Genomic DNA, 27430 nt, shown 5'->3' on the forward strand with positions numbered 1-27430 from the left:
GTTCTCCTTCTCCCTCCAGCTCATGTTTACGCTGTTTCTCCTTCTCGCTCCAGCTCATGTTTACGCTGTTTCTCCTCATTTTACGCTGGGTTCACCTTCTCCTCCAGCTCTTGCCTCTTTAACTCGAGCTCCTCCCGTCTCAACTTCCTTTCCTCTTCCAGCCACGGCTGCTCCACAGCTGTCGAGCGTCGCCGGGAGGATCCCCTGCTGGGGGGTGAGCTTCGCTGCGCAGGGATCCCCTGCCGGCCGGGGGGGTCACGGTGCCTTCGGCATTCGCTGGGCTCTCCCGCCCTTCCTCTAGGGCTGGAAGGAGGGGGGTCTCGGGAAGCCCTCATCCGCCGTCTGACCACTCCCCGGGGGGACAGGCACTGGTGACTGTGCGCTGCATCTGCCAGGGCTGCTTTCCCTCAGAGACAGGGTTCCGGTCATCTCCTCCTTCCAGCTGGGCAATCAGCTGGTCCTTCGTCAGTCACTCCCTGTGCGCAGCCCCCTGCTTGCACAGCTCCAGCAGGTCCACACTTGCGCCGCTTGGCGTACATCTTCCTGCTGGCCACTCACAGGTCGGGGTGCTCGCCGCTCCCACACGGTTTCCGGGGACCCTAGTGCACCAGCCCTTCTCTGAGGGTCACCACCTCTCTTTGCCAGGGTCGAGCTGCAGACTCCTCCGCCCTGGGACCGCTCGCTGCCTTAGAATCCCCGGTCCGGGGACCTGTTATTCTGCAAAAGTTCCTTGCCTCACTGGGCACACCCACTCCAGGGGTTAAATCACCCCCTGTCTTCGTTTTACTGCTCCCCCAGTCACATACTGCAGGAAGCGCCGTCCACGGGTGCAGTATCTCCGCGCCGCTGCCACCAAGTTGTCACGAGTTGGGGAGTCTGGCCCTGCACCCTCCTCCTGGGACCCTCCACAGTGACTTTTATTCAGCCAGTAAAACAGAAGGTTTATTGGACAACAGGAACACACAGGTTACAAGCAGAGCTTGCAGGCACATCCCGGACCCCTCCACTGGTCCCCTTCTGGGGGTTCAGGGTGCTTTGGATCCCAGCTAGGATCCCCTGAATTCCTCCCATAGCCAAACCCAAACTGTCCTGCCTCTCCTCCTCCGGCCACCGCCAAAAACCTTTGTTTCCCTTCTCCCTGCCCAGGGCCCAGCAGCTCCCCCTCCCCCCTGCCGGCTCACATTACAACCTGACTACCTGTCCCTCACCTACAGACATCCCCTGCTTTCCCGTTCCCCACACAGACAGTCCCTACTCCATCACACAGGCCCAATCCCCAGACAGGTTTTTACCCCAGTTCCCTAAGTGGTCCCCTCAAGGACTGAACTCACAATCCTGGGTTTAGCAGGCCGATGCTCAAACCACTGAGCTATCCCTCCCCACCTTACTTGCCACTCTTACGTCCCTGTAATGTTTGACCTTTTAACTATGGGGGGGCTTACAGCGGGTTAAGATAAATTTTGAGGTGGCTATAACCCCCATAAGCACATATCTCCCAGCACCACCCTGCCTGCGTGTCTGACTGTTACATTCAAAATTATCGTTTTTTGCTGATATCAGTGTTCTGATTGGTCTGTAGTTTAGTGCAGCTCTTCAGCTGTTGAACAATCAAGCCCTCTAATGCTGTCTCAGTCCCACCTTTTTAGTCTCAAGACAACAAACCTGAGTGCCCAATACCACAATCCCCAGAGTTCAATTTCCTTAAAGTGGTGATAATACTAACATATAGTGTGTTTAGGAACAACAATCACTGCTTTATAACTTTAAAATACTTTTTGAAGAAAATACACTGTATTGTGAGGGAAAGGTCTGCGTAAATTTTCTAAAACACTAGATTAAATTACATATTTTATAGCAGTTACTCTGTTTTATGCATGTACTCGTGACCCCCATATCATACCTTTGCAATCCCCAGTTTGAGAACCCCTGACTTACACAGTTAAAGCCATGTCAATCTAGGGTTTGTTTACCAGTGCTTGGGGTTGCCAAAAGGTTTAATCGGTGGTATTTAGTTTTACATCAGTATTTCTCTTCCTATGCTGCCTTATTTAGATTTCAACCTCTTTGGCGCAAGTGCCCAGGACACTGTTGGCGCTACACAGATGACTTGTGAAAGGGGTATTGCGATACCAAGAATAAGGTATGGGACGTGAGTAAATGCATCCGAGGAAGGAGGTCAAATCTTCAGCAGGAGTCGGTTACCAAACATCACCCACAAACACCAACAATGAAGCCCATCACCACCTTCACAGAGCTCAGATGAAATGCCGTGAAAATCCTCTCCTGATGCGAGTATTAAGGACACTTGGCTAAAGAATGAACATTGCATGTGGCAACCTTTTGTCTCCATGGGCCATATCATGGGGAATATTTAATAATGGGTACTACACTCTAGCAGAGAGAGGTCTAACATGATCCAACTGCTGGAAGTTGAAGCTAGGTAAATTCAGACTGGAAATAAGGCAGAAATTTTAAACAATGAGAGTAATTAACCATTGGGACAATTTACCAAGGGCTGTGGTGGATTCTCCATCACTGAGAATTTTTAAAACAAGACTGGAGGTTTTTCTAAAGTATCTACTCTAGGAATCATTGTGGGGAAGGTCTCTGGGCTGTGTTCTACAAGTCAGACTAGATGATCACAATGGTCTCTTCTGGCCTTGGAATCAGTGAATCTCATTCCGATATTAATGATGGAGATGATTCCAATCTCCTCCATTTTATGCAGATTAGGCACAACCCTTTAGTTCCTGGCAAGCTGCCAACAGTCTCATTTGGGCTTAGTCTGGTTGTCCTAGTTAGTGCTATAAGGGATGCTGGCAGAGAAACAGGGTGACTAAATAAACAAGGCAGCCTACAGAAGAATCCTACTGCTGTTTACTTGTTAATGTAGCATCAGAGTGGCCAGGAAGACTGCAGTTCCTTACTGCACACACATAGGGACCAAAGAACTGAATCATTTTTCCACGTAATCTTACAGATTTTGTTTTTTTTAAAAGCCTATTAAGGTAGCCTGTAATTTCCAAATCTTCTCAATGGGTGGGGTAAAGTTACAGCATGTAACCTTAAACAGCTCTACCACTGGATTAAAGCCCATCTTATTCATTCATCATTCCAGGCACAGTCCAGCTGCAGAGGAGGAGATGGAGTTCTTGTGCAGAAGAGTTAAACTGGAACTTCAAGCTTCAAAAAACTAGTTTTGCATGATGTACCCCAACACTAAACGGTTCTAAAAGGATTTGTGCAACACGGCATAGCTCACAGCTTGGCTTCAATATTAACAGAGTGCAGAATTGGGCAGCTACTCTTCTCACCTCCTTCTGATCATTACAGCACTCCCTTTTTAAAAATGTTTCCCCAGAAAACAGATACTCACTGGTTGGTGTTTTAACAGGATACAGGAAGGAAGTACTAAAAGGGTTTAGCTTTACCATAGAGGAATCAGACACAGGAATAACAGGTTTCAAAATAAAAATCAACATAGCATGTTGATGGGAAACAGTAACCAGTAATCAAACCATGTGACGAAAGTTTGTACCTTCCTCAAATAGACACAGGTACTCAGTGCTGTGCATCCCAACAATTGTGCTTGCAGTTTCATGTACCATGGACTGTTCTACAACACTTCCCCATTGACTTGTATGTTTCAACTGATTTTATGTAAGCTCCAAAGCTTGTGTCTTTCATCAACAAAAGTTTGTCCAATAGAAGATATTACCTCATGTACCTCATCTCCCTTAAGAGAATTTGAGACAATCCAGTAAAGGGCAGAAAAACATCTACATCTCAGTTTGACCAATACAGATCTGTTACAGGTTGTTTTCAGTAGGCTGTTACCATCCCACTCTGGGATAGCATCACTTATCCACCTCAAGGAATCTCATGTACAGGATGTAAAAATGGCCGTCAGTTTCCATGTGCACATCCAGGTTCAAATCCTGATCCACTCCAAAATGAGGAAAAGTGTTATACAATTCCAAGCATCTGCCATGTGTTAGTTATGATCCTGGATGCTAACGTAAGTGTTCTGCTGTAGAACAGAAAAGGAGACAACCATTAGATGAGTCAGCATAGCTGTCAAAACTTAGAAGTAAGAGCTGAGAATGCTCGGGCCAGCTCTAGGCAAATGTCTACCGAACACCATGCGAGGTCTGCTTTAACAATCACCCAGGGATGACAGGGTGGCTCGAGGAACCCAAACTATTTCCAGGTTTGCCAATTGTGTTGCACACCGCACTCCGTCTTCAATGGAAGCCTCTCACTAGATTATGAAATAGAAAGGATCAAACTGTGGCAAATCAAGCGTAAAAGTATAATTAGACAGGCCAAAAATGTATTTGAAGAGCAACTAGAGAAAGACACGAAAACTAACAGCAAATTTTTTTTCTGAAGTACATCAGAAGCAGGAAGAAGGCCAAACACTCAGCAGGGCCACTGGACGACCAAGGTGCTAAAGGAGCTCTCAAGGAAGACAAGGCCGTTGCAGAGAAGCTAATGAATTCTTTTCATTGGTCTTTCACTGCAAAGAATGTGAGGGAGATTCCCACACTTCAGCCATTCTTGCTTGGCAACAAATCCGAGGAAATGTCCCAGATTGAAGAGGTTTTGGAACAAACTGATAAATTAAACAGAAATAAGTCACTAGGACCAGATGGTATTCACCCCAGAGTTCTGAAAGAACTCAAATATGAAATTGCAGAACTAACAACTGTGATATGCACCAGGTGACTGGAGGGTAGCTACTATGACACTAATTTTAAAAAAAGGCTCCAGAGGCAATCCTGGCAATTACATGCTGGTAAGTCTAACTTCAGTACCAAGCAAATTGGTCAAAACTATAGTAAAAAAACAGAATTACCAGACACATAAATGAACACCATTTGTTGAGGAACTGTCAATACAGCTTTTGTAAAATAAAATCATGCCTCATCAATATATTAGAATTATTTGTGGAGGCCAGCAAACATGTGGACAAGGGTGACCCAGTGGATATTATGTACTTGGCCTTTCAGAAAGCCTTTGACAAGGTCCCTCACCCAAAGACCCTTAAGTAAACCAAGTAGTCATGGGATCAGAGGGAAGGTCCTCTCATGGATCAGTAACTGGTTAAAAGACAGGAAACAAAGGATAGAAATAAATGGTCATTTTTCAGAATGGAGAGGGAAAAATAGCATAGTGTCCCCATGGATCTGTACAGGGACCAGTCCTATTCAACATAGTCATAAATGTTCTAAAAAAAGGTGTAAACAATGAGGTGGCAAAGTTTGCAGATGATATAAAATTACTCAGGATAGTAATAGCAAAGCAGACTGCAAAGAGTTACAAAGGGAGCTCACAAAACTGGGTGACTGGGCAACAAAACAGCAGATGAAATTCAATGTTGATAAATGCAAAGAAATGCACACTGGAAAACGTAATCCCAACACACAAAATGAAGGGATCTAAATCAGCTGTTATCACTCAAAGAGGAGATCTTGGAGTCATTGTGGCTAGCTCCCAGAAAACATCCACGCAATGTGAAGCAGCACTCAAAAAAGCACACAAAATGTTGGGAACCATTAGGAAAGGGATAGACAATAAGATAGTAAATATCATAATACCACTGTATCAACCCAGAGTTTACAGACACTTTGAACATTGTGTGCAGTTCTAGTCACCCCATCACCAAAAAGATCCATTAGAAATAGTAAGGGTGCAGAGAAGAGCAACAAAAATGATTAAGGGGATGGAACAGCTTCCATACGAGGAGAGATTAAAAGACTGGGACTGTTCAGGTTGGAAGAGATGACTAAGGGGGATATGACAGAGGTCTATAAAATCATGAATGGGGAGGAGAAAATGAACAAGTGTTATTTACGCATTCACATAACATACAAACCAGGGATTCATCCAATGAAATTAAAGGCAATATGCTGAAAGCAAACAAAAGGAAGTACTTCTTCACACAACACACTGTCAGCCTATGAAACTCATTGCCAGGGGATGCTGAAAGCCAAAATTATAACGGGATTGAAAAAGAATTAGCTAAATTCATGGTGGATAGGTCCGTTAATGGCTATTAGCCAAGGTGATCAGGGATACAACCCCAGGCTCTGGGTGTTCCCAAGTCTGACTGCCAGATGCTTGGCCTGGATGACAGAAGATTTATCACTTGATAATTGCCCTGTTCTGTTCATTCCCTCTGAAGCACTTTGCAGTGGCCATTGATAGAAGACAGGATACTGGGCTTGATGGACCATTAAGGCCATTCTTACGTTCGGTTGTTTTGTAAAGTGCTCAGCTTGCTTCCAAACCATACTTCCATCAGCTCAGATCCATTTCCCAAGTACTCCACCCTGCCCTCATTCAGCCAAAGTGAATTCAGGATGAAGCAGATGCCCGCCCTGGAACTGTGAGTGCCAAAGTGTTCCTTCACAGGGAAGGCAGTCGTTGACATGGAATCCTGAAGGCAAAGCGTCTCTTGGCTTAATGCAGGAGGGATGCTCTGCAGAGATGCTCCCTGCTTCTGTCAGTGAGAAAGTTCTGGCACTGGTGTGGCCAGCGTATCATTGCCATGGCTAGAGAGCGGCCTTGTCAGAGTGCTTAGCAGAGACAACTAGTCTTCTAAAGTAACACTAGGACAGCACAAGCAACATAGGAAGGGTCTGGACAAGCCAAACTTGGCAGCCATTGTCACCCACTAGAGGCCAAAAAGCCCATCTTGGAAAGAAGGCGCATCAGAGGCCTGAAGCCTTTGGCACTGAACCTGGCATTTCTCAATGAGCCCTGGCAGTGTCTTTGCTGAGAAAGACCTGGTTGTGGACTAAACTGGCACATTTCCTGATACTCAAGTCACTTGACTCAACATTCTTCTGAAAATTACTACCAGATATATTTGCTGTATGCAGTGCAGCTGTAGGCATGTTGGTCCTAGGACGGGGTGGGCAAACTTTTCGGCCTGAGGGCCACATGTGGGTGAGGAAATTGTATGCAGGGCCATGAATGTAGGGCTGGGGTGCAGGAGAGGTGCGGGGTGCGGCAGGGGGCTCAGGACAGGGAGTTGGGGGCTCAGGAGGGGTGCGGCAAGGGATTAGGGGGCAGGAGGGATTTGGGGTGCGGGCTCCGGCCCGGTGCTGCTTACCGTGAGTGGCTCTGGGGTTGCAGCGGTGCGCAGCAGGGCTAAGGCAGGCTCCCTGCCTGCCCTGGCCCTGCGCTGCTCCCAGAAGCGGCCAGCATGCCCAGCAGCAGCTCCTGGGGGTGGGATGGGGCAGGCAGTTTTGCCATGCACTGCCCTCGCCTGTGGGCACCACCCCCCAAAGCTCCCATTGCCGTGGTTCCCCATTCCCGGACAATGGGAGCTGTGGGGGACGGTGCCTGCAGGCAAGGGTAGCGCACGGACGTGGTGCAGGCCACTTCCAGGAGTGGTACGGGGCCAAGGCAGGCAGGGAGCCTGCCTTAGCCCCACTACACCACGGGGCTGGCAGTCCTCCATGCTGGATTGAAAGCCCTGACAAGCCGGATCCAGCCTGCGGGCTGTAGTTTGCCCTCCCCCATCCTAGGATATTAGAGAGACAAGATAGGTGCGGTAGTTAATATCTTTTATTGGCCCAACTGTTGGTGAGAGAGAGAAACTTTCAAGCTGTGTAAGCTTGTCTCTCTTGCCAACAGAAGTTAGTCCAATAAAAAAATATTACTTCACCCACCTTGTGTCTCAGATACATTTCGTATCAGCCCTGAAAAGGTTAAACAACAAACTAAGCTCTAATGCATTGCTATTCAGTGAATATAGCATGGATCACACGAGCTCACTCTAATAATGTCCACAGATCTCTCCTGAAAGGCTGATCTGCACGTGACTTCATAAACAGGTTCACAGGCTCAAACCCAGCAGTTAAACGCTTAGCGAAGGTCTTGAACATTCACTAACTCCACACGGCATTTATCACCCTCAGAAAGAGGACCCACAGTCATTCAGCAAGCAGATTCCAGAATTAACATAATAGTACAAACATTACCTCATCGCACCCACCTTGTCTCTCGAGTATCCTGGAACTGACACAGCTACAACAACACTGCATATAAACAGGTCAAAGACATTCAAACAGCAGACGGCCACATTTTGTGCCTAAAGCTCATCAGACAGGAGTTTCCATGCAGTCTGTGGGTTCCAGTTCCATTTGCAATCAGTTAACTCTCAACCCCAGAAAGAAAAAGCTGTTCCGTATTAGGTAAATGACCTTCAAGACTGGGTTCTCCCCCCCTCCCCACAGCCAGTGCATCTCATCTGAGGAAAGTACTTAAATATGTCATTAGTCTGAGTAATGAACTAGGAATAACAAAAGTTTTAGAGCAGGGGTCGGCAACCTTTCAGAAGTGGCGTGCCAAGTCTTCATTTATTCACTCTAATTTAAGGTTTCACGTGTCATACATTTTACTGTTTTTTAGAAGGTCTCTCTCTCTACAAGTCTGTATATTATATAACTAAACTAGTGTTGTATTGTAAAATAAACAAGGTTTTCAAAATGTTTAAGAAGCTTCATTTAAAATTAAATTAAAATGTTGATCTTATGCCACCAACCCACTCAGCCCGCTGCTGGTCTGGAGTTCTGTTCACCTAGGCCAGCAGTGGGCTGAGTGGGGCCTGGGGCTGGGACCTCAGCTAGGAAGGGTCTGGCAGCCAGAACCCCAGACCGGCAGCGGGCTGTGTGGGGCTGGTGGCCGGGACCCCAGAGCCGCTCAGCAGTCCAAAACGTCTGTTAGTCTATCAGGTGCCACAGGATTCTCTGCTGCTTGTTCAGAAACTAGTACAGTATTCCCTAGACATGCTCTAAAGAATGAAATTTCACGGGGCCCCCTGTTAAAGGAATGAAAGCAGGTTGTATGTATTCTCTCATGTATATGAAACCGTGCTTTGCAGCAGAATCTACAGGGTTTTTAAAAAACTAAAGTGTCGTAGGGGAAGAAACTACAGAAAGAAATGAAAAACTAAGGCCTTGTCTGTACAAAAGGCTGTACTGCTTTAAGTATACAAGCATAGTTAAAGAGGTACCGATACATCCCTCAGTGTGGACACAGTTATACCGTTATCAGGGGCAGCTCTAGACATTTCGCCGCCCCAAGCACAGCGGCATACCGCGGGGGGCGCTCTGCTGCTCGCCGGTCCCGTGGAGCCATGGGACCAGCGGACCCTCTGCGGGCATGCTGGGGCCTGGAGCTGCCCCTGACCATTATAAAAGTGTTTATATGCGATACAGCTGTTCCTGTATGGGAAGGGGAAATAAACTATACCAGTATATGGCACCTTTCTACCAGCATAACTGCAGTCACACAGGGGACTTGTACCAGAATCAACTCTTTTGGTTAAAAAAGATCATCCCTAACTGAATTAGCTATACTAGTTCAAAATCTGTATAGCTCAAACCTAAAGCCTAGTCTACATGCAAAAGTTGCACCACTTAAATTTAAATTAGATTTTAAAACTGATTTAATTAGAACAGTGTAAACCCATGAAGACAGCACTCTTATTTTGGCTTGAGGGGCTTATTTTGTTTCGTCTGGCCCGCAAGGAAAGCTGGTTGTGGTATTTAGATGTGATTTCCTGTCACAGCTTGCCCTGATAGATGGCTGTCAGGTGAAGAGAAAATTGACCAATTTTTAATAAGCAAAGTTTAAGGGAAAGAATCTGGTTGCAGTGCAACTACCCCAGAAAAATAAAGAAATTCGACAGCGTAGGCCTATTCCAGACTTAGGGTATGGCTACACTTGCAACGTCAAAGTGCTCCCGCAGCAGCGCTTTGAAGTGCAAGTGTAGTTGCGGCGCCAGCGCTGGGAGAGAGCTCTCCCAGCGCTGCAGGTACTCCACCTCCCTGTGGGGAATAGCTTACAGCGCTGGGGCACTGTTTACACTGGCGCTTTACAGCGCTGTAACTTGCTGCGCTCAGGGGGGTGTTTTTTCACTCCCTTGAGCGAGAAAGTTGCAGTGCCGTAAAGCACCAGTGTAACCAAGCCCTTAGGGTCAATTTTGGCAGTTCTTACTCAAAACCATCACTGAGGTATATGAAATTCTGTCTGAATATTGACTGGAGGATATGGCTTTTAAACACTTCATTAGGAGAAGTAGGAGTCTCCTAGAAATTCATGGAAGTACTTACACTATGCTACAATACACATTTCTGAGCACCGAACAAGGCAGGCAGTCAGTGTGAAGCTCAGTTAACCTGAGGACAGATAACTCTCGCTATAATCACTGGAATGTAGTGGTTCAAAAGACAACTTCATCATTGACATCCTCCAACAGGCAGGAGTCACACACACTGAAAGCCCCTGAGTGAATGGCACAAGCTGAATTAATGTTGTGCCAAGAAGTTGGAGAACTAGAATGAATTGCATTCATCGTTTCAGTTTAATATGGCAAGTTCCTGTGGATAGTTTCTTTTGTAGTTCCAATCGTTTATTCTCTTCTCCTTCAAAATTACATTTCTCCTACAACTGACTGGGCAAACCAGTTGCACTGAGATGCATGGAAAGGAGCATGCTATACAATTAAAACAGATAAAGACCAAGAACTAATTAAAAATTTCCAGGAAATTAACTCTATGAATTACATGCACAGGGCTTTGAAGACATCAGCAATAGAAATGAATCCTCTTGTAAAAACAGCCTACACAAATACACAGCAGGGAACCCTCAGCAAAGTCCACTGTGTGCGTTTGAGCTCTTTGTCATAGGGATTAGTGCAGACCGCTACCAACTGGTACTTTACTGGTGAACACTTTACCGACAAAGAACTACATTTCAAATGTTAGGCGCTCACCTTAAACCTGAACAAGCAGGTCCACTCAACGGCTTCAGACTGGCTGTTAAGAGGAGAAACCAGGCAATTCTAACTTAAAATTAGACCTCCTGGCAGTGGGAATTGCTGCAAATATGGGGTCCCTCTTCTGCCCCATGTGTCTCCCCCAACCCAGATCCACCCAGTGGAGGAATGTGCTGTCTACAAACTGCTGTCTGGAGTTCTTCTCCTCCAGTTCCATCCTAGACCATCTCCAATTCAGCAGGCACCCCTGGCACTCCACTGAAACTGCTCTCAAAGTCTAATGGCCTCTTCCTAGCCAAGGCTCAGAACCACTACTCCTTCCTCATCCTCCGTGACCGGGCAGCCACCTTTGACACCATTGACCATGCTCTTGTTTTGGAATTTTGTACTCTCTCAGTGTCCATGACTATCTCCTTCTGGTGTATATGTCTACAAAGCAGCTGGGAGTGTGCTTCCCAAAGTGGGCAAACAGACACGTGCAAGCACTGCTCAAGCTAGTATGCTAAAAATAGCCATGGAGGCTGCCGTGGCCCAGGCTAGCCACCCGAGTACAACCCCCCGCCTCTCCCAGATACATATACAGGTGGCCAGCCTGGGCTGCTGGAGCCATGCTGCTATTTTTAACACAGTAGCTTGAGCAGAGCAAGTGCATCTGCCTATCCATGCCGGGAAGCACACTCCCAACTGCTGTGTAGCCATGTCCCTGGTCCTCCGACCTTTCTAATTGCTCCTTTAACATATCTTTCAGAGATTCTCCTTATCCCATCCAATTTCCTATGAGGGTTCCAGAAGGCTCTGTCCCTGGTCCCTTTCTCTTCTCCCTCTACACCTTATCTCCGGGGGATCTCATCTACAAACACAAATTCAACCACCCTCTCTATGCATATGAGTCATAGCTCTGCTTCTACTCTAGATCCATCTCCTGTCCAAGCTTGGCCTCTCTGACATATCCTTATGGAATTCTAGCCACCAGCTCAAGCTCAACATGGCCAAACAGAGCTCCTACTCTTCCCACCGCCTCTTTCCTCCATCACTGCAGACATTGCCACCATCCTGCCTGTCACTAAGGACCATAACCTGGGTGTCATCTTTGACTCAGATCTCTCTCTAGGTCCTCTTGGAGGTTCTTTCTGTGTGTCACTTCTAAGAGATGGCCTTTCCTCTTCAGCCACAGAGCTAAAACTCTCATCCAGGCTCTCATCTCACATCCTAATTACTGCAACATCCTTTTCTCTGGTGTTGACAAATGCAATATTGTCCTCACTCACCTCCATTCACAATGCTGCAGCAAAGATCATTTTCCTATCCCGTCGCTTTAACCATGTCATCCCTCCACTGACTCCCCTTTCTCTAGCACAAATAAACTAATTGTCTTCACTTACAAGGCCCTTCATGGCCTATCCCAGTCTACCTATCATTAAGACTAAGATTTTGTCATAGGTATTTTTAGTAAAAAGTCACAGACAGGCACAGACAGGCCATGGGCAATAAAAAAAAATAACAGAAGCCGTAACCTGTCTGTGACTTTTGCTACTGCGGCTTCAGTGGGGTTCCCCCTCTGCCCAGGGCAGCTGCAGGGACGGGGGGAGGGGGGGGGTGCACGGCGGCTCCACCCATGGTGGCTGGGAGCTGCAGGGTGACCATATTTCCCGAAGAAAAAACAGGACATTCCCAACCACTTGCCCAAGACATCTCCCTTTCCCCCTGTGCAAGGCTGTTGCCCATTCTTGGAAGTCTGAGGAGGGCTCCCTCTGGAATCTGTCACCTGTTGCTGGAACCTTGCAGGGGGCCCGATTGCTGCTGTTGCTGGAACCCTGCCAGGGCTCTGCTGGCTGCCAGCTCGAGTCCTGCAGTCCCTGGGACTGATGCAGAAAGTGTCACAGAGGTCTCCGGAAGACACGGGTTTCATGACTTCCATGACACAAATGTAGCCTTACCTATCGTCACTCATTCACTGTTGAGATTTCAACTCCCACCTCTGACTAGCCCCAAGTTCAAAGGAGAGAGGGGTCTTTCAGAGCAACCTTTCTACCACAACACTGTCCTAAATTGCAACTAATGAACTGGTTTAGAGCCTGTGTACTGCATGGTAAGCTTGACCTAAATTTTTCAGCATGGCACCTGGATTCTGCAGCAAGCCCATGCGGCAAATTAGAAATTCTGCAGCAGTTGCGGAAGTTAAAAAAGGTTTATATTCAATTAAACATGAAAGTGAATTCCAGCAGCATGGCTATCCTTGGACTATTAAGATATTACATTTTAATTTTACAAGGCTGCATCATTTTTAATTGTAAATGCACTGCAGAATTTTGTACTGAATATACAACTGCTTTCTAGAAATTAAGAAGGAGAACCGGGAGGTTTTGGCATTAGGGTAAGGGGGTGCTTTGGCCTTTTTGCACCTGGGAAGTCATGGGAATCAGTTTGGGATTGTGGGATAAACACATTAGTTTGATGATTCTGCTGAAGATACCAGAAGTGAAAGAGTTAATTGTTGACTTCTCAATCATCATTAGGGTTCAGCATTAATCCTCTGAGAGAATGGGGCCAGTTCACAATACAGAGCTTTGTTTCAGCAAGTTGGCAGATGTTACTGCATCACTTTGCACTTGCTTCATGTTTGTTAGGTTCTCTTTGCAACCAAACAGGTGAGAAAAACAACTCACTGAAAGCCTGAAACAGTTCTGCAGAAAAGGGTGGGAATCAACAGGAAATTCCAGAAGCCCAGACTACATGGGGTCCCACATATAATCCAAAAAGGAACCATTACAATGCTTCAAACACCAGGCCCAGGTATGATTTGATAGTCCTGGGAGAAGGACTGCTACTAGAGCAGGGGTTGGCAACCTTTCAGAAGTGCTGTGCTGAGTCTTCATTTATGCACTCTTATTTAAGATTCTGCATGTCAGTAATACATTTTAATGTTTTTAGAAGGTCTCTTTCTATAAGTTTATAATATATAACTAAACTATTGTTGTGTGTAAAGTAAATAAGGTTTTTAAAATGTTTAAGAAGCGTCATTTAAAATTAAATTAAAATGCAGAGCCCCCCGGACCAGTGACCAGGATCTGGGCAGTGTGAGTGCCACTGAAAATCAGCTCGCATGCCACCTTCGGCACACATGCCATAGGTTGCCTACCCCTGTACTAGAGAAAGCCAGTAGCTGCTTCTTTTTGGCAATGTGTGACTCTGAACTTTTGCTCATCGTAATGACCATGTGGCGTAGGAAAGGTTCAGACCTCTGCAGTCCCTCAATGCCATTCTGCTTAGCTGAAAGGAGTCACTGGAAGGCATGCCTAGCGCGCACACTCCAAGGCCCAGCTGACTCTGCCAGTGCTGGCACACACAGATCACAGAAGCGCTGGTCTGCAGGGCAAGCCTCAGTAGCTGCTTTTCTAACTTAACTTGAATGGCAGTAAAACATATAAACAGTTGTATGTTCTAGTGGCCTCTGATACTTCTAAGATAAACATGACACTCAGCAAATATTAAGCTTGAGATTAGACAAAAATGTTCTCTTGCTTTTGACTTCACTCTTAGAATGCTGGAGAAATATAGTCAAACTTTCCCCCAGTCCCCCTTTAGATCTGCTGATTCTTCCTTCTCCCCCAACACCTTGCACAATGCTCCAATCAGTTTCTCTCCAGCTCTGTTCTGCCACCAACCTGTATCTTTCGCACCTTAGCAGCCTCTGGCTGCATATAGATTTCCCATCCCAAGGCCTCAGAGATGCACCCCATCCATCCATCTCTTTCCAGTTCAGAGTCAGAGGGTTTGGCTGAGAGATGACTGACCACTATGCTACAGATCAGTATAATCTTGTGACAGCAGGAAGAGGAGTCAAGGGTCAGGACACATTCCAGCCCAGAGTCCTTACATGTCCCACCCCCTGCTGCAGGAGATTTTCACTGATTTCCCACAGTAGCTCTCCTAGAAGATGGGGGAAAGTCCTTCATAAGCAGTCAATTCAAAGGCACTATCCACCTGGGAATGAGACAGCTTGTTAAGGTTTATTTTACCAGCACTGATAATTCTGACTTCTCTTGTATGCTTTCGATACACTTGTTTCAGTTTGTGCATTCCAGTTACTGCAACAGACATTTTCCCCTAGACTTTGAACATATTAAGATGTTCTTCCCTTGAAGGGCTTTTTGGCTGTTACGCTAGGATTTAATTTTATACTGCTTTATTTCCCTCTTCCTCCTCTAGGAGAAAATTGGCTATTTCTAACCTCTGATAAAGATCCTATCAAACTAAAAAAAACCACCACAAACAAGTAACAAAAAAGAAGCCAGCCTCATAGACAGTAATTGTCCAGGCAAATGCAGCTATCCCCAGTTCAGATCATCTGAAATGTGGAATCATCCACTGAAATGCGAACTGCACTTTCCAGAGATTTGTCAGGGTTTTGCCCCTGTTCTCATTATGGGATTGTGGGGATAGAGAGATCTTCCAGGGGACACATCAACTCATCTAGATATTTGCCTCATTTTACAACAGACTATATAAAAAGCGAAGTCAGTACAAACTAAAATTTCATACTGTTTGTACTGCTCTATATATGATAGACTGAAATACAAGTACAATATTTATATTCCAATTGATGTGTTTTATAATGATATGGTAAAAATGAGAAAGTCAGCAATTTTTCAGTACTAGTAGCTGTGACACTTGCATTTTTAGGTCTGATTTTGTGAGCAAGTAGTTTAAGTGAGGTGAAACTTGGGGGCATGCAACACAAATCAGACTCCTGAAAGGGATACAGTCATCTGGAAAGATTGAGAGCCACTGCCTGCCTGAACTATTCAGATAATCTGGAATTTACCTGCATTTTTGCCTCTCCTTTTCTATGTGTGCTTCAACACTATAGACCACCATATCAACCAATTGGTTGTCCTAACCCATTTGTCCCACTACTGAAAACTAACAAAATTAAAAACAAAAATCCTTCTCCCTTCACCTCTGATCACCTATTCTCTTCCCGTCTATTCTTCCACCTCCCTTTTCCCTCATCTATTTTTTCTGCTAAACACAGAATCATTCTAATGTCAACAATCAGCTGAAAGAACTGGGTCACCAGAACCCAAGGTCTAAAAGTGAATATCCTCCTGTTTATTAAGAATCATTTACAATATTGTGTTACCTTGGCATCTTCTAAAAAAACCAAAACTCACTAACTCAAAGATCTTACATTAAAAAATAATACTGAAGAGTAATGAGGCAATATAATAATTGGCAGCAGCTCAGCAGCAAAGGCTCCCAAGCTCGGTGGGTGGGTGTGGGTGTGTGTGCGATAATACACAAGCTTTCCGTGAAGTACCCTTACAACAGCAGAAAAGAGGTCAAACTTGACATGCACATTCAGTGCCAACTCATTTGAAGGCAGGTATCCCGCATACAGCCAGGAGTTCCACACCAATGAGTAACAGCTTGACAGTCATGGACTGGAAGAGCAGCCCTAAAAAATGCAAACACATCCATAGTTCAGATGTACCATTCTCCAAACAGTATCCTTGCTTCCAACCTCTTGAAGAGGAAACAGACCATGTTTTTCTGAGAATCATATGATTTTACTGCAAAGATTAATACACTGAATACAAACAATTCTTAACATGACTCACCGGGAAGTCTGTTCATGTTGACTCCTTGGGCTGAGAGTCCTATTCCCATGTACCTTCAAACAAACAAAATTCTGTTAGTTAAACATAGAATGGTCAAGTCACATGATAGTCTCCCCTCCAGAAATACAGGAAAACATTATAAATTAGACCACAGTGTTTCACTGGAGATTTCCCTTAGCATTTTGATTAGTTTCTGAAATCAAAGAGAAAAATGCCATAATCAGCCATGGGAACGGATGCCTCTCTGCTCTCCAACTATGGCTACATTCTTGCAGCTCCTAATTGGTACGAAAACTAGAACCTCAGAGTAATCACAGCAACAAGCCCCTTGGTTTTCATGCATCAAGATAAGGTGACAACTTACAAGCAGCTGACAAGAGCACTAACAAGGGTTAGCATCAGCTCATTTTAAGCAACTCAGCACATTGGCTTCTGATCTTTACCCAACGTAAATCCACATCACAGTCAAAAGGGATTCCTGTAAGGGGCTCCACTTCTGGTGCTGTCTGCTCCACCCCCACACAATGAGGAGCAGAGCTAACAGTATCCTCCTAAAGTCTTAGGTCCGGTCTATATTAGAAAAGTTGCACTACTGTATCTAGTTATACCAGTGCAAACTACTAATGTAGAGTATCAGAGGGGTAGCCGTGTTAGTCTGGATCTGTAAAAGCAGCAGAGAATCCTGTGGCACCTTATAGACTAACAGACGTTTTGGAGCGTGAGCTTTCGTGGGTGAATACCCACTTCGTCAGACGAAAGCTCACGCTCCAAAACGTCTGTTAGTCTATAAGGTGCCACAGGAGTATCAGAGGGGTAGCCGTGTTAGTCTGGATCTGTAAAGAGTAATAAAGAGTCCTGTGGCACCTTAAAGACTAACAGATGTATTGGAGCATGAGCTTTTGGGGTGAATACCCACTTCGTCAGACGCATGTAAAGTGGGTATTCACCCATGAAAGCTCATGCTCCAATACATCTGTTAGTTTTTACGGTGCCACAGGACTCTTTGTTGCTTTTTACTAATGTAGACTCACTCAAATCAGTTTAAACCTTGCTTACTTTGGAAACTTACCAAGTTAAGCTAAACTGATTTAAGGGAAGTTTTACTCAGTTTAAATGAGTGCAGCTTGAAGGAATGCACCAATTCAATCAGATCAATTTTAAATCTGATGGCACTAGTACACGTTTCCTAATACAGACATGACATCAGCTATTCTCCTACTCCATGTAGGCTGGAGGGACCAAATATCACTTGAAAGCAGTGTAATCACACATACATAAGGCTGGTAACGGAGTGCTTATCACTTAAGTCTTTCTACCTTTATCTAGCATGTACCACTTAATAGACTGCCTTGAACAAGAGTAGTTACATCTTCACCACAAAACTGGAATTTGAAGAGGATGGAAGAAAAACTGCTAAATCTAAATCAGGATCTCAGAGTACAAGTGTGATTAATCAGTTGTAGCTAAGACAACTAAACGTCCAACTCCAAATCTCTCTCTCTCAATCTAGATTTTATGCTAAGTTCATGGAGGACAAGTCTATCATTGGCTATTAGCCAAGATGGTCAGGGACACAAGCCCATGCTCTGGGTGCCGCTAAGCCTCAAACTGCCAGATGCTGGGACTGGACAACAGGGAATGGATCACTTGACAATTAGCCTGTTCTGCTCATTCCCTCTGAAGGATCTCGCATTGGCCACTGTCGGTAGACAGGATACTGAGCTAGATGGACCATTGGGCTGACCCAGTATGGCTATTCGTACACTCTTATGAACTGAAACAGTGGCACTGTGTAAAGTCTGTCAGTGCACTGAAGACACTCAGATGTATATTACTGTATTGGTTCTATCACAGTGGCTAGCTAAGACTGCAGCGGAGCTATCTGATACTTCAACCTGGAAAAGACTGAGGTGGGAACTCCTTCATGCATCTTAAGTTTTATCTGAGGGATTTCTAAACTGCAATTATTTTGTTCGTTCATCCCTCACCATGAGCTGAATGTGGAAGTGCAATCCCTGGCCAATGACTCTTTTTGAAAATATATGGAATTCCTCTCAATTTGACCATCACTTTGTTTTTGACATCTAGAATTAGGTGATAGTCTCAAGTAGCCTATTGCAGCTATCTGTGAAAAGCCATTAATTGCAGCTATGACTGCATTCTGCAATACTGAGGTGGAACAGATTCATTAAGTAATCTTTCTAATCTGTTCCCCTGCAACTGCAGAGTTGTTCCCTAGTCCAGCGTGGTAGCTCAGGAGGTCATTGGTCATTTTAATTTACTGAGTTGAATGACTGTACAGCATCTAGAGTCCTGGATAGGCACAAACATGACTAAACACTTTCTACTATTTTATCACACAGCAGCATGGCCACTGGAAGGCTGTCCGCAACAACTGGAAAAGTCTGCATGCCAAAAACCGCACTGGCTGCATATTAAGCTACAATTATGCTTCAAGATGTTACTTTTAGTGAGATCTCAGTCTAGGCCTACTATATCTAAAGGAGGATCCGCTACCCTCCTTCCCACTAGAGTATGAGAAATCAGGAGGAGCTAATACCTAAGTGACCTAAAGTAGGTCTTGAGGACCTCAGGCTTTGGAATGCTTTCCATCAACACATCCATGTATCCCAAAGTGCATGAGAGGCATCTTTCCACATGAGTACGGAAGAGTTGTTTCCATTTTTAAAGTCATTCATTTATGACTGTGTTTATTAGAAGTAGAATGTATGTGTATTAAGTAGTCCAAATGGACTCAGTTTTTTCAGTTAGACTCCAAGACCTTCCAGTTGGAGAACCTCAAAAATTTAAGATAGTTTTTGAAGAACTCAGTGTCGCCCCAGATATACAAGCTCCCTAACATGTCCATGGCAAGCAGTTATATTATTTTCCCAGATCTACATGCATTCTTATGTCCATGATTACATCATCCATGAAACTGTTGCAAATACACATTTTGCACAACTCTTTTTTAGAAGTTAAAACTGCTTGCCATGGAAGCTCGCTTTTTTTTTTTTTTAAAAAAACAAAACCAAGAGAGTCATGCATCCGACCAAGTGGGTATTCACCCACGAAAGCTCATGCTCCAATATGTCTGTTAGTTTATAAGGTGCCACAGGACTCTTTGCTGCTTTTACAGATCCAGACTAACACGGCTCCCCCTCTGATACTTGACAACAGAGCATACGATTCCATGCAGACAACAGTTCTGCATACACATTTTTACATATGAAATTGCATGTGGGTTTCTAAGAGTCTGGTTCCATGTTTTAGATTTACTCTCCCCTCCGATCCTCTTGCACATTAGAAGGTGCCTAGAATAGTCCTTCATTGTACTGAGATATTTCAGCTCCAGCACATGAGCTATATTTGTTCACTCTCTCCTTCCCTGAAATTCAAGTTTTAAAAAGCCAACAAAAAAAAAGCTCTGTAGGTTTCCACTTCAATAGAAACACTGGGGTCTTGTATACAAGCGAAGTTAACTGAATTAACTAGAGGTTTGAATTCAAAGTGCAATTGTTAAACACACATTAAGTGTCCTGTGTGGACACTTTCATTGAGAAGTGAAGTGGCTTTAGTTTGCTTTAGCTTAATTCAATTCCAAAATGAAGTACACTTTTAAATCCACACTTAGGGTATGTTTTCACTAGCAACATTAAAGTGCTGCCGTGGCAGTGGTTTAACATGGCTGTGCAGTCACGGCACCAAGAGGGGAGTAGCTACCAGTGCAGGGAGCCCGGCTCCCAGTGTTGGTGCACTGTCTACACTGCCACTTTACAACACTGAAACTTGCAGCACTCAGGGGTGCTTTTCCACACCCCTGAGCAAGAAAGTTGCAGCCCTGTAAAGTGGCAGTGTAAACAAGGCCTTAGTTGATTCAACTTAACTTCCTGTATAGACAAGCCCTGGGAAAGTGTCAATGTTTAATAAATGAAAGCGACTACTAGGAAGTTACAGCAAAGCAATGAAACACACCAACTTAAGGGTGAGAGCCAAAAGGTCAGAGAAAAATAAAAATCAGATCCCTTTACAGAAATAAAACTGCTCAAAAGCAAAGGTTGCCTACAGGCTCCTGGCAAGTTGCTAGCGTGGCCACACAATAGAGGTACTCAGCCCCCTCTAAGAACTTCAGGCAAAGGAAACAAGACGCTGCCCACCCCACCTTTTGCTCGCCCCCATCTCCAGGGCCACTGACTTCAGGTGCTTCCAAATTCAACAAATGTGCTACAGAATAGCGGCACTGCAACTCAGAGAAATTTTACCATGCTTAGCTTAAACAGCAGTTGATCACTAAAGGTATTAAGGAAATAACCACCTGTGTTACGTAAATAAATGTCAGGCAGTTCATTCTGCAGGGAAAGTTGAGAGCTCAGGCCTAGTTACATGCAGAGAGGTTTGAACCTTCAAGGAAACTGATTAGTTTAGTACTGATGACATGGTCAGTGCCGCACAATATGTGAACGAAAGAGCCCCAGCCCTAAAGAACTTCCAGTCTTGACTTCTTCTGGCAGGGTATTGGCACATTTTTATCATACTGTCAGAAAGCTGACGACCATTTCTGGAGAGTGAACCTGCTCACATTACCAAGAGATTGAGCTTGTGGTAGAAGCAGCTAATGGCCAATTCTTTTACTCCAAGTGCACAGCTGCACTAGCAGTCTCAGCCTGGCTGCTTAGAGTAGTTGGCAGGCTTCCCAATAGGTTAACACACTTTTCCCCCCAAGAAAAACAGAGCAGTACAAATACGCTTCCCTTCTAATAAAATGTCAGTGATTTCCAGAATTAGGCCTCTGTCCTTTATGGCTCTCCAAACTGAAGGAGTGCTGACAGCCTCTACCCTTGTCTGGACTCCATAGTAAAAGTTGTTTAAGCTGCATCTCAGTGAGCCCTGCGAACTCCAGTTAATTCCAGCTCTAAGCTGGGGACCAGAAAAAAAACAGTTACTTGCCCTACAGTTAGGGCTTGTCTACACTTGAAATGCAACAGCAGCACAGCTGCACCACCATACACCTTCAGTGTAGACCCTACCTATACTGACATGAGGGGTCCTTTTGGTATAGTTAATCCACCTCCCTAAGATCTGGTAGCTATATTGATGGAGAAATTCTTCTGTTGACCTAGCACTGTCTACACTGGGGATAGGTGGATTTAACTACATGCCAAGGGGCGGGGCTTTTTCACAACCTTGAGCGATGTGGCTGAGTTGACCTAACATTTTAGCGTAGACCTAGCATCACTGTGGTTCTCTGAGGTGTTGTCAGTGTGGAACCCACTGTAGATCCACATATGCCTCATGTATGGGAGATTGGACTTTTTAATAGATGTGTCTGTCAGGGCAGCACAGGCCTGTGCCCCCTCATGCTCCTATGTGAGGGCATCAAGAGCAGAGCAGCTGCAATTCAAAGCCCAAGGTAGCTGGGGACTCTGAAAAGCAGGGATGGAGGGCAGGTTGTAGGATCCACATTCACTACATCTTGAACCACAGTTACCATAGGGTGAGTAACCATTCTCTCTTCTTTGAGTACACATCAGTGTGGACTCTGCTGTAGAGGACTGGCAAGCAGTATCCCTGGGTGGTGGGAATGAGAAGTTTCAGCTACATGAGCTGAACAGTCAGTGTAATACTGCTCTCTTCAACTTGACATCTGGCTTTGCAGCTAAATCCAGGCACGTGTTTGACAAAAGTCAGGGGGACACTCCAGGTTGTCACCTTACAGATCTGATACTGGCATGCTCCTGAAGCAGGCAGAAAATGTTGCTTGCTTTCTAGGAGAGTGAGCAGGGATGTTGGTGAGACTGTCCACCAGCCAGCTGGTAACTGTGAGACACACACTTATCTATTTCCATATCCTTCTTGATGAGATAACCTTTAGGTGCATGGCTGTGGTGAGAAACAGAGAGGGCAACAGTCTAAATGGTTTGATCCCAAAGTCCTGGATACACCTAGTGGGTGCAGTGTTTCTCTCAGTGCTGAATGTGGCCTCAGGAGGCAGACAGGCAGATTGATTGGGTGGTTCAGATGAAGTTCTGAAGCTTCCTCAGGAATGAGCTTTGGTTGCACCACCTTGTCCCTATGGAATATTGTATGGGGAGTTTGGCCGCAAGTGCCTGAAGCTAACGCTCTGTTGGCTGAAGTGAGAGCCACTAGGAAGGCCAAACTGTAGAGTGAAGTGGTGTAACAAGCAGACTGACAGAGGTTTCAACGGATGCTTCTTGAGCCTCAGGACTGTATTGAGCTCTCAGGCAGAAGCTGATTCTCTGAATGGTGAATAACCTGTAATAACCCTTTGAGAAACTCTCTTACCATGGGGTAAGAAGAGTCTGAGCATAACGGTACAGGTGGATGGTAAGCTGGTATCACTGTGAGATGGGCCTTAAAACAGAGCTGAACAAGAGGCTAGTCTGCTTTAAGTGTACTAAATAGATGAGGATCTTCAAAGTGGGTCCATCCACGCTGGGCTGTCCATAACGAACCTCTTTCATTTGGGAAGTGACACAGACTGAGGTGCCATCATCAAGGCAGCTGAAACAGGTACTGGGGTAGTCAATAGTGAGGTCTTGTGCACCAGGGACTTCACTAACAGTAAGGTGGTCAGTGCCAATGCTGTCTGTGCCAACTCTGTGGGCATCCTCTTCACCTTCTTTCCACTGCCTGATCCTGGAGTGTGATGTGTACTCAAGGGAGTGAGGGAAGATGTTGGTTTATATGCAACCTCACACTGGTTAGACACCAGAGGTGACAGTTACAAGTGACACACAGATTGCCCAAGCAGAGTTAGCTTGAGCCAAGTGTTCCTGGACCTGCAGGTCCTGGAGAGAAAGAACATGTATTGGGATATGGCTTTCCCTTACTGAGAGAGGCATTAGCCATGTCTATCCTTGCTGATGATAAGCCTGTCACAGGATAGGAAGGGTTTCAACTCTGGGGTATAGATTCTGCCATGAGGGGTTGAGGTTGGCATAAAGTGTACAGAGGGAAGTAAACTGATTTTTCTTTTCAGGAATGCCCTTTAGATTGAAGTGTAAAGTTAAGATTTCTTCACTATGCCAGTTGAAAAGGCTCAATTTAGGGTCCCTGAAACAAGAGACGGATTGGACTCTTGCTGGGGTCTGTCTCAGACAGTACGAGGGAACTGATGGATGGCCACAACCACGTCCTCTCTAGGGAGCCTTAGACAGCACGGGGTGCATGCCCCCGACACACGCTGTTATTCAAATAAAATCCCATCTTCCATGCATGCACATCTACAGCGGGGCCCACATTGACATACGCAAAGCACTTTACACACCCCTGGGGTGAGAGAAAGGGCAATAAGCTTTTATTAAGTTTCCGCTGTTCACAACTCATGGGCCTCCCCTGGAACAGGGCATCGGAAATACAGGGGTTTAAGTGTCTCCCACACATTTTTACAGAAGCCTGCAGAACATACGCTTTCATTTTAAATGGTGGAGTTTCTAGCTCTTCTAGCTTCAAACAGATTCAACAATGTAGTGACTTATCCTGGCAAGTCTGCAGTGAAAAACAATAGTACCAAGGACCACTTCAGCTTCCCCTGCCAGCTTTAATTCAGGGGAAGGTGTTTGCTACTCCAAATATAGAATCACAGAACTGGAAGGGACCTCAAGAGGTCATCTAGTCCAGTTCTCTGCACTCATGGCAGGACTAAGTATTATCTAGACCATTCCTGACAGATGTTTGTCTACCCTGCTCTTAAATATCTCCAATGATGGAGGTTCCACAACTTCCCTAGGCAATTTATTCCAGTGCTTAACCACCCTGACAGTTGGGAAGGTTTAGGTTGAACGTTAGGAAAAACTTCCTTTCTGCAATTTAAGCCCAGTGCTTCTTGTCCTACCCTCAGAGGTTAAGAAAAACGTTTCCTCCCTCCGCCTTGTAAAAACCTTTTACATACTTGAAAACTTATGTCCCTTCTCAGTCTTCTCTTTTCTAGACTAAACAAAGCCAATTTTTTTCCATCTTCCCTCACAGGTTATGTTTTCTAGACCTCTAATCATTTTTGCTGCTCTTCTCTGGACTTTCTCCCATTTGTCCACATCCTTCCTGAAACGCGGTGCCCAGAACTCGACACATTACTTCAGTTGAGGTCTAATCAGTGCGTAGTAGTGCAGAAGAATTACTTCTCGTGTCTTGCTAACAACACTCCTGCTAATACATTCCAGAATGATGGTCGCTTTTTTTGCAACAGCATTACACTGTTGACACATATTTGGCTTGTGGTCCACTATGAACCCCAGATTCCTTTCTGCGGTGCTCCTTCCTAGGCAGTCATTTCCCATTTTGTAGGTGTGCAACTGATTGTTCCGTCCTAAATACTACTGACATTCCTGCAATCATACCTATTTCACTGCTGACCACAGTACCAAAAGAGAGCTTGCCACCTAATGCATTTCCCTACCTCCTCCTACCAGATCATTCACTGGAAAGTGCATCCAAAGAACAAGGCTTTGCATTGGCTTCTATAAGATGAAATACTTGGGTATCCTGCTTAACACAGACTTGCAAGTCAGATTAACATATATCTACTAATAGCCAAAATTTAATTTAACCTAGTTACAGGGAGCAAATTGCAGCTCTGTGGTGCAACACACAAATTAAACTGTAGCTGTGCCATATATTAATAATGAATTCAGTGTTTATTCACTGCCTCCCAGAGAATGAACATCATGCAATCATTCACGTGGGATGGTAAAAAGCCAAGATCAGCACTAGCATAACAGGCACCTCACAATGCTGGATGATTATGGTTCCATTATTTCACTAAATATTACCTAGTGCCTGGCTTGGCATGAATTACAGCAAAGAAAAATACAGAGGAAAGGACACAAGGCTGGCTCGTGAATTCCAAATGTTGACATCAATTACAAAGTCTTCACAGCCACATAATAACCCTGTATTGCAGAACAGATACATTTGGCTTAAATGCCATGGAGTTACTACATGGGTTGGACAAATATTAACCAAGGAAGAGAGAGAGTTCTTCCAAATGGAGCTCATTTAAGGAAGGGGCAGAAGTTAGGTGTATTACACAGAAGAGATGTGCACATTTCAACATCCTCCGCTGCTCTGAGCAAGTTGAAGAGAGAGAGCTCCAACTAGGAGAACTCCTTGGAGAAGAGACAGTCCTCAAGTGCTTGGAAAGCTCCTAGCACATAGCGAGCGCTATCAGATTAACAACATACTTCAACATCAGCAGCAGTATTTTAAGTATTACTGATCAGGATTAGGTGACAACAGTTGCTTTGCCCAAGTCCCATCTACACTACGTGTACCACCACTGCTATCTCTGTTGGAGCGTTACCAGCGCATATTATGGCTACAAAGTCTGGGAGGGTAGAGGCTGAAAAACACATCACCGGCCACCGCCAATACCAGGAGTGAGCCGATGTGGCTCCACGCACCCACGGGGGAGAGGGGGAAACCCTTACAACCCCTCTACTAAACCATATCCCCTGAGTCCTGAACTTACCAATCTAGATTCCACCACGTGAGGGTCACCCTGTCCCCATTACCCGGCCCGCTTACTCATACCCATGACTGTGTGTAGCCCACTATATGAGCGATGTACCCTCACTGCCCCCCTACTATATCTTGACCCCAACCACCATACACACCGCAATGGGGACATAACAGGCTAAATGTATTATATGCTGAACCATAACCAATTGCCAGCGTCCCCCCATACTCTGTATGTTTCCCCCGATGACCAATGACTGACATATCAAACTCTTTGTATCACCTTTATTTAATATTTTCTAATAAACATTTAAATCTGCTCCTAAGCCACCGCCAGTCTAAACATTCCTATACTAGTACTGTGACTACACAAGATTATTCACCCAATACGCTGGGTAGTGTTTTGTTTATTATTAATCAGAGCCCTAACTGGGTATATTTCCTACTGAGTACATTTTTGTAAGAATGAGTACGTTCCATTGTTGATGCCCGTTTAGACTATGAGGATGGAATACAGTCCGAGATGTAATCGACAGAGAAAGGGAAGTGCACCTAGAACCGAGAGTTTATTTTACAGAGGAAACCAAAATGAAAGTTGAGGTAAGCAGACTTTTATCCTGAAGTGTCCTGGGTGGGGAGAGAACACTGAGCACCAGAAGGATTCTGATCATTTACAAAGTTTATTGACTTCCCGAACACTCAATTCCGTAGCATCCCAAATTGTGGATTAAATGCAACTAATCATTGACTACTAAGGATTTTGTAAGTCTGTCAAATTCAAAAACACTGTCTTGCTTCAACAGGCAGACAGCAGGCTCCAAATCCACCCACAGCTAAGGGCGGGTGTCTGTGCATAGGGGAAGTGGCATCATATGTTGAACTAGCGCAATACAGTGGCTAAACTATAATTTTTACAGGAGCATTAAGAAACCTGGGAAGGTTTCAGACAAAACAGAAGCAGCTCAATTGGGGCTAATTAAGTCAGTGCCCCGATTACATTAGGAGAAGACCTTAAGCAGCCACTCCTCTGATGCCTTTCCTACTATTCACTCATCTTTCTTGTCAAACTCTTTTCACTGCAACTCTGAAGGTCAAGCAAGTTTGGCGTAAGAACACATCACTACTATGCTACAGAAGCCCTAGAGATTTTAATTACTTATATAAAAATCCAAGCACTGGTCACAACATTACAGTTTAGCCTTATTTTTAAACTGTAGCCTTAACTGGGGACTTATTTATAAGGAAATCAAGCTATTGCCTTCCCAGAGAACACTTATAGAAGGGATCCAGATGTAACTTTCTGTAAAATCTTAGTCAAGAACCTTTTAAAATCATTCCAGTTTTAATATGTGTTAGAATGGGTTCCTGTCTGCATCCTGTATCACTTGCCATACCGGTATTGCCCTGGCCTCTTCCTTTGTCATTCAGTGTTGAACGCATTCTACAACAATATGCATTACCTCACCTTTTGGGGGTGAAGCCAGACCTTTTGGCACCTGCTCCCCTATTTGGTGTAAACATTGCTTGTGCCAATCAGAGG

General features: G+C 44.9%; 1 protein-coding gene across 1 annotated transcript in view; it reads right to left on the bottom strand.

Annotated features, from left to right (window-relative positions):
- RANBP10 (RAN binding protein 10) overlaps positions 1 to 27430 on the bottom strand; it is a 161586-nt gene that overhangs the window by 107889 nt on the left and 26267 nt on the right. Inside the window, 1 exon segment of the mRNA XM_075073672.1 lies at positions 16417 to 16469. Coding sequence (XP_074929773.1) covers positions 16417 to 16469 — 53 coding nt within the window.

Source organism: Chelonoidis abingdonii, chromosome 19 (genome assembly GCF_003597395.2).
Source record: "Chelonoidis abingdonii isolate Lonesome George chromosome 19, CheloAbing_2.0, whole genome shotgun sequence".
Classification (NCBI taxonomy): Eukaryota; Metazoa; Chordata; order Testudines; family Testudinidae; genus Chelonoidis; species Chelonoidis abingdonii.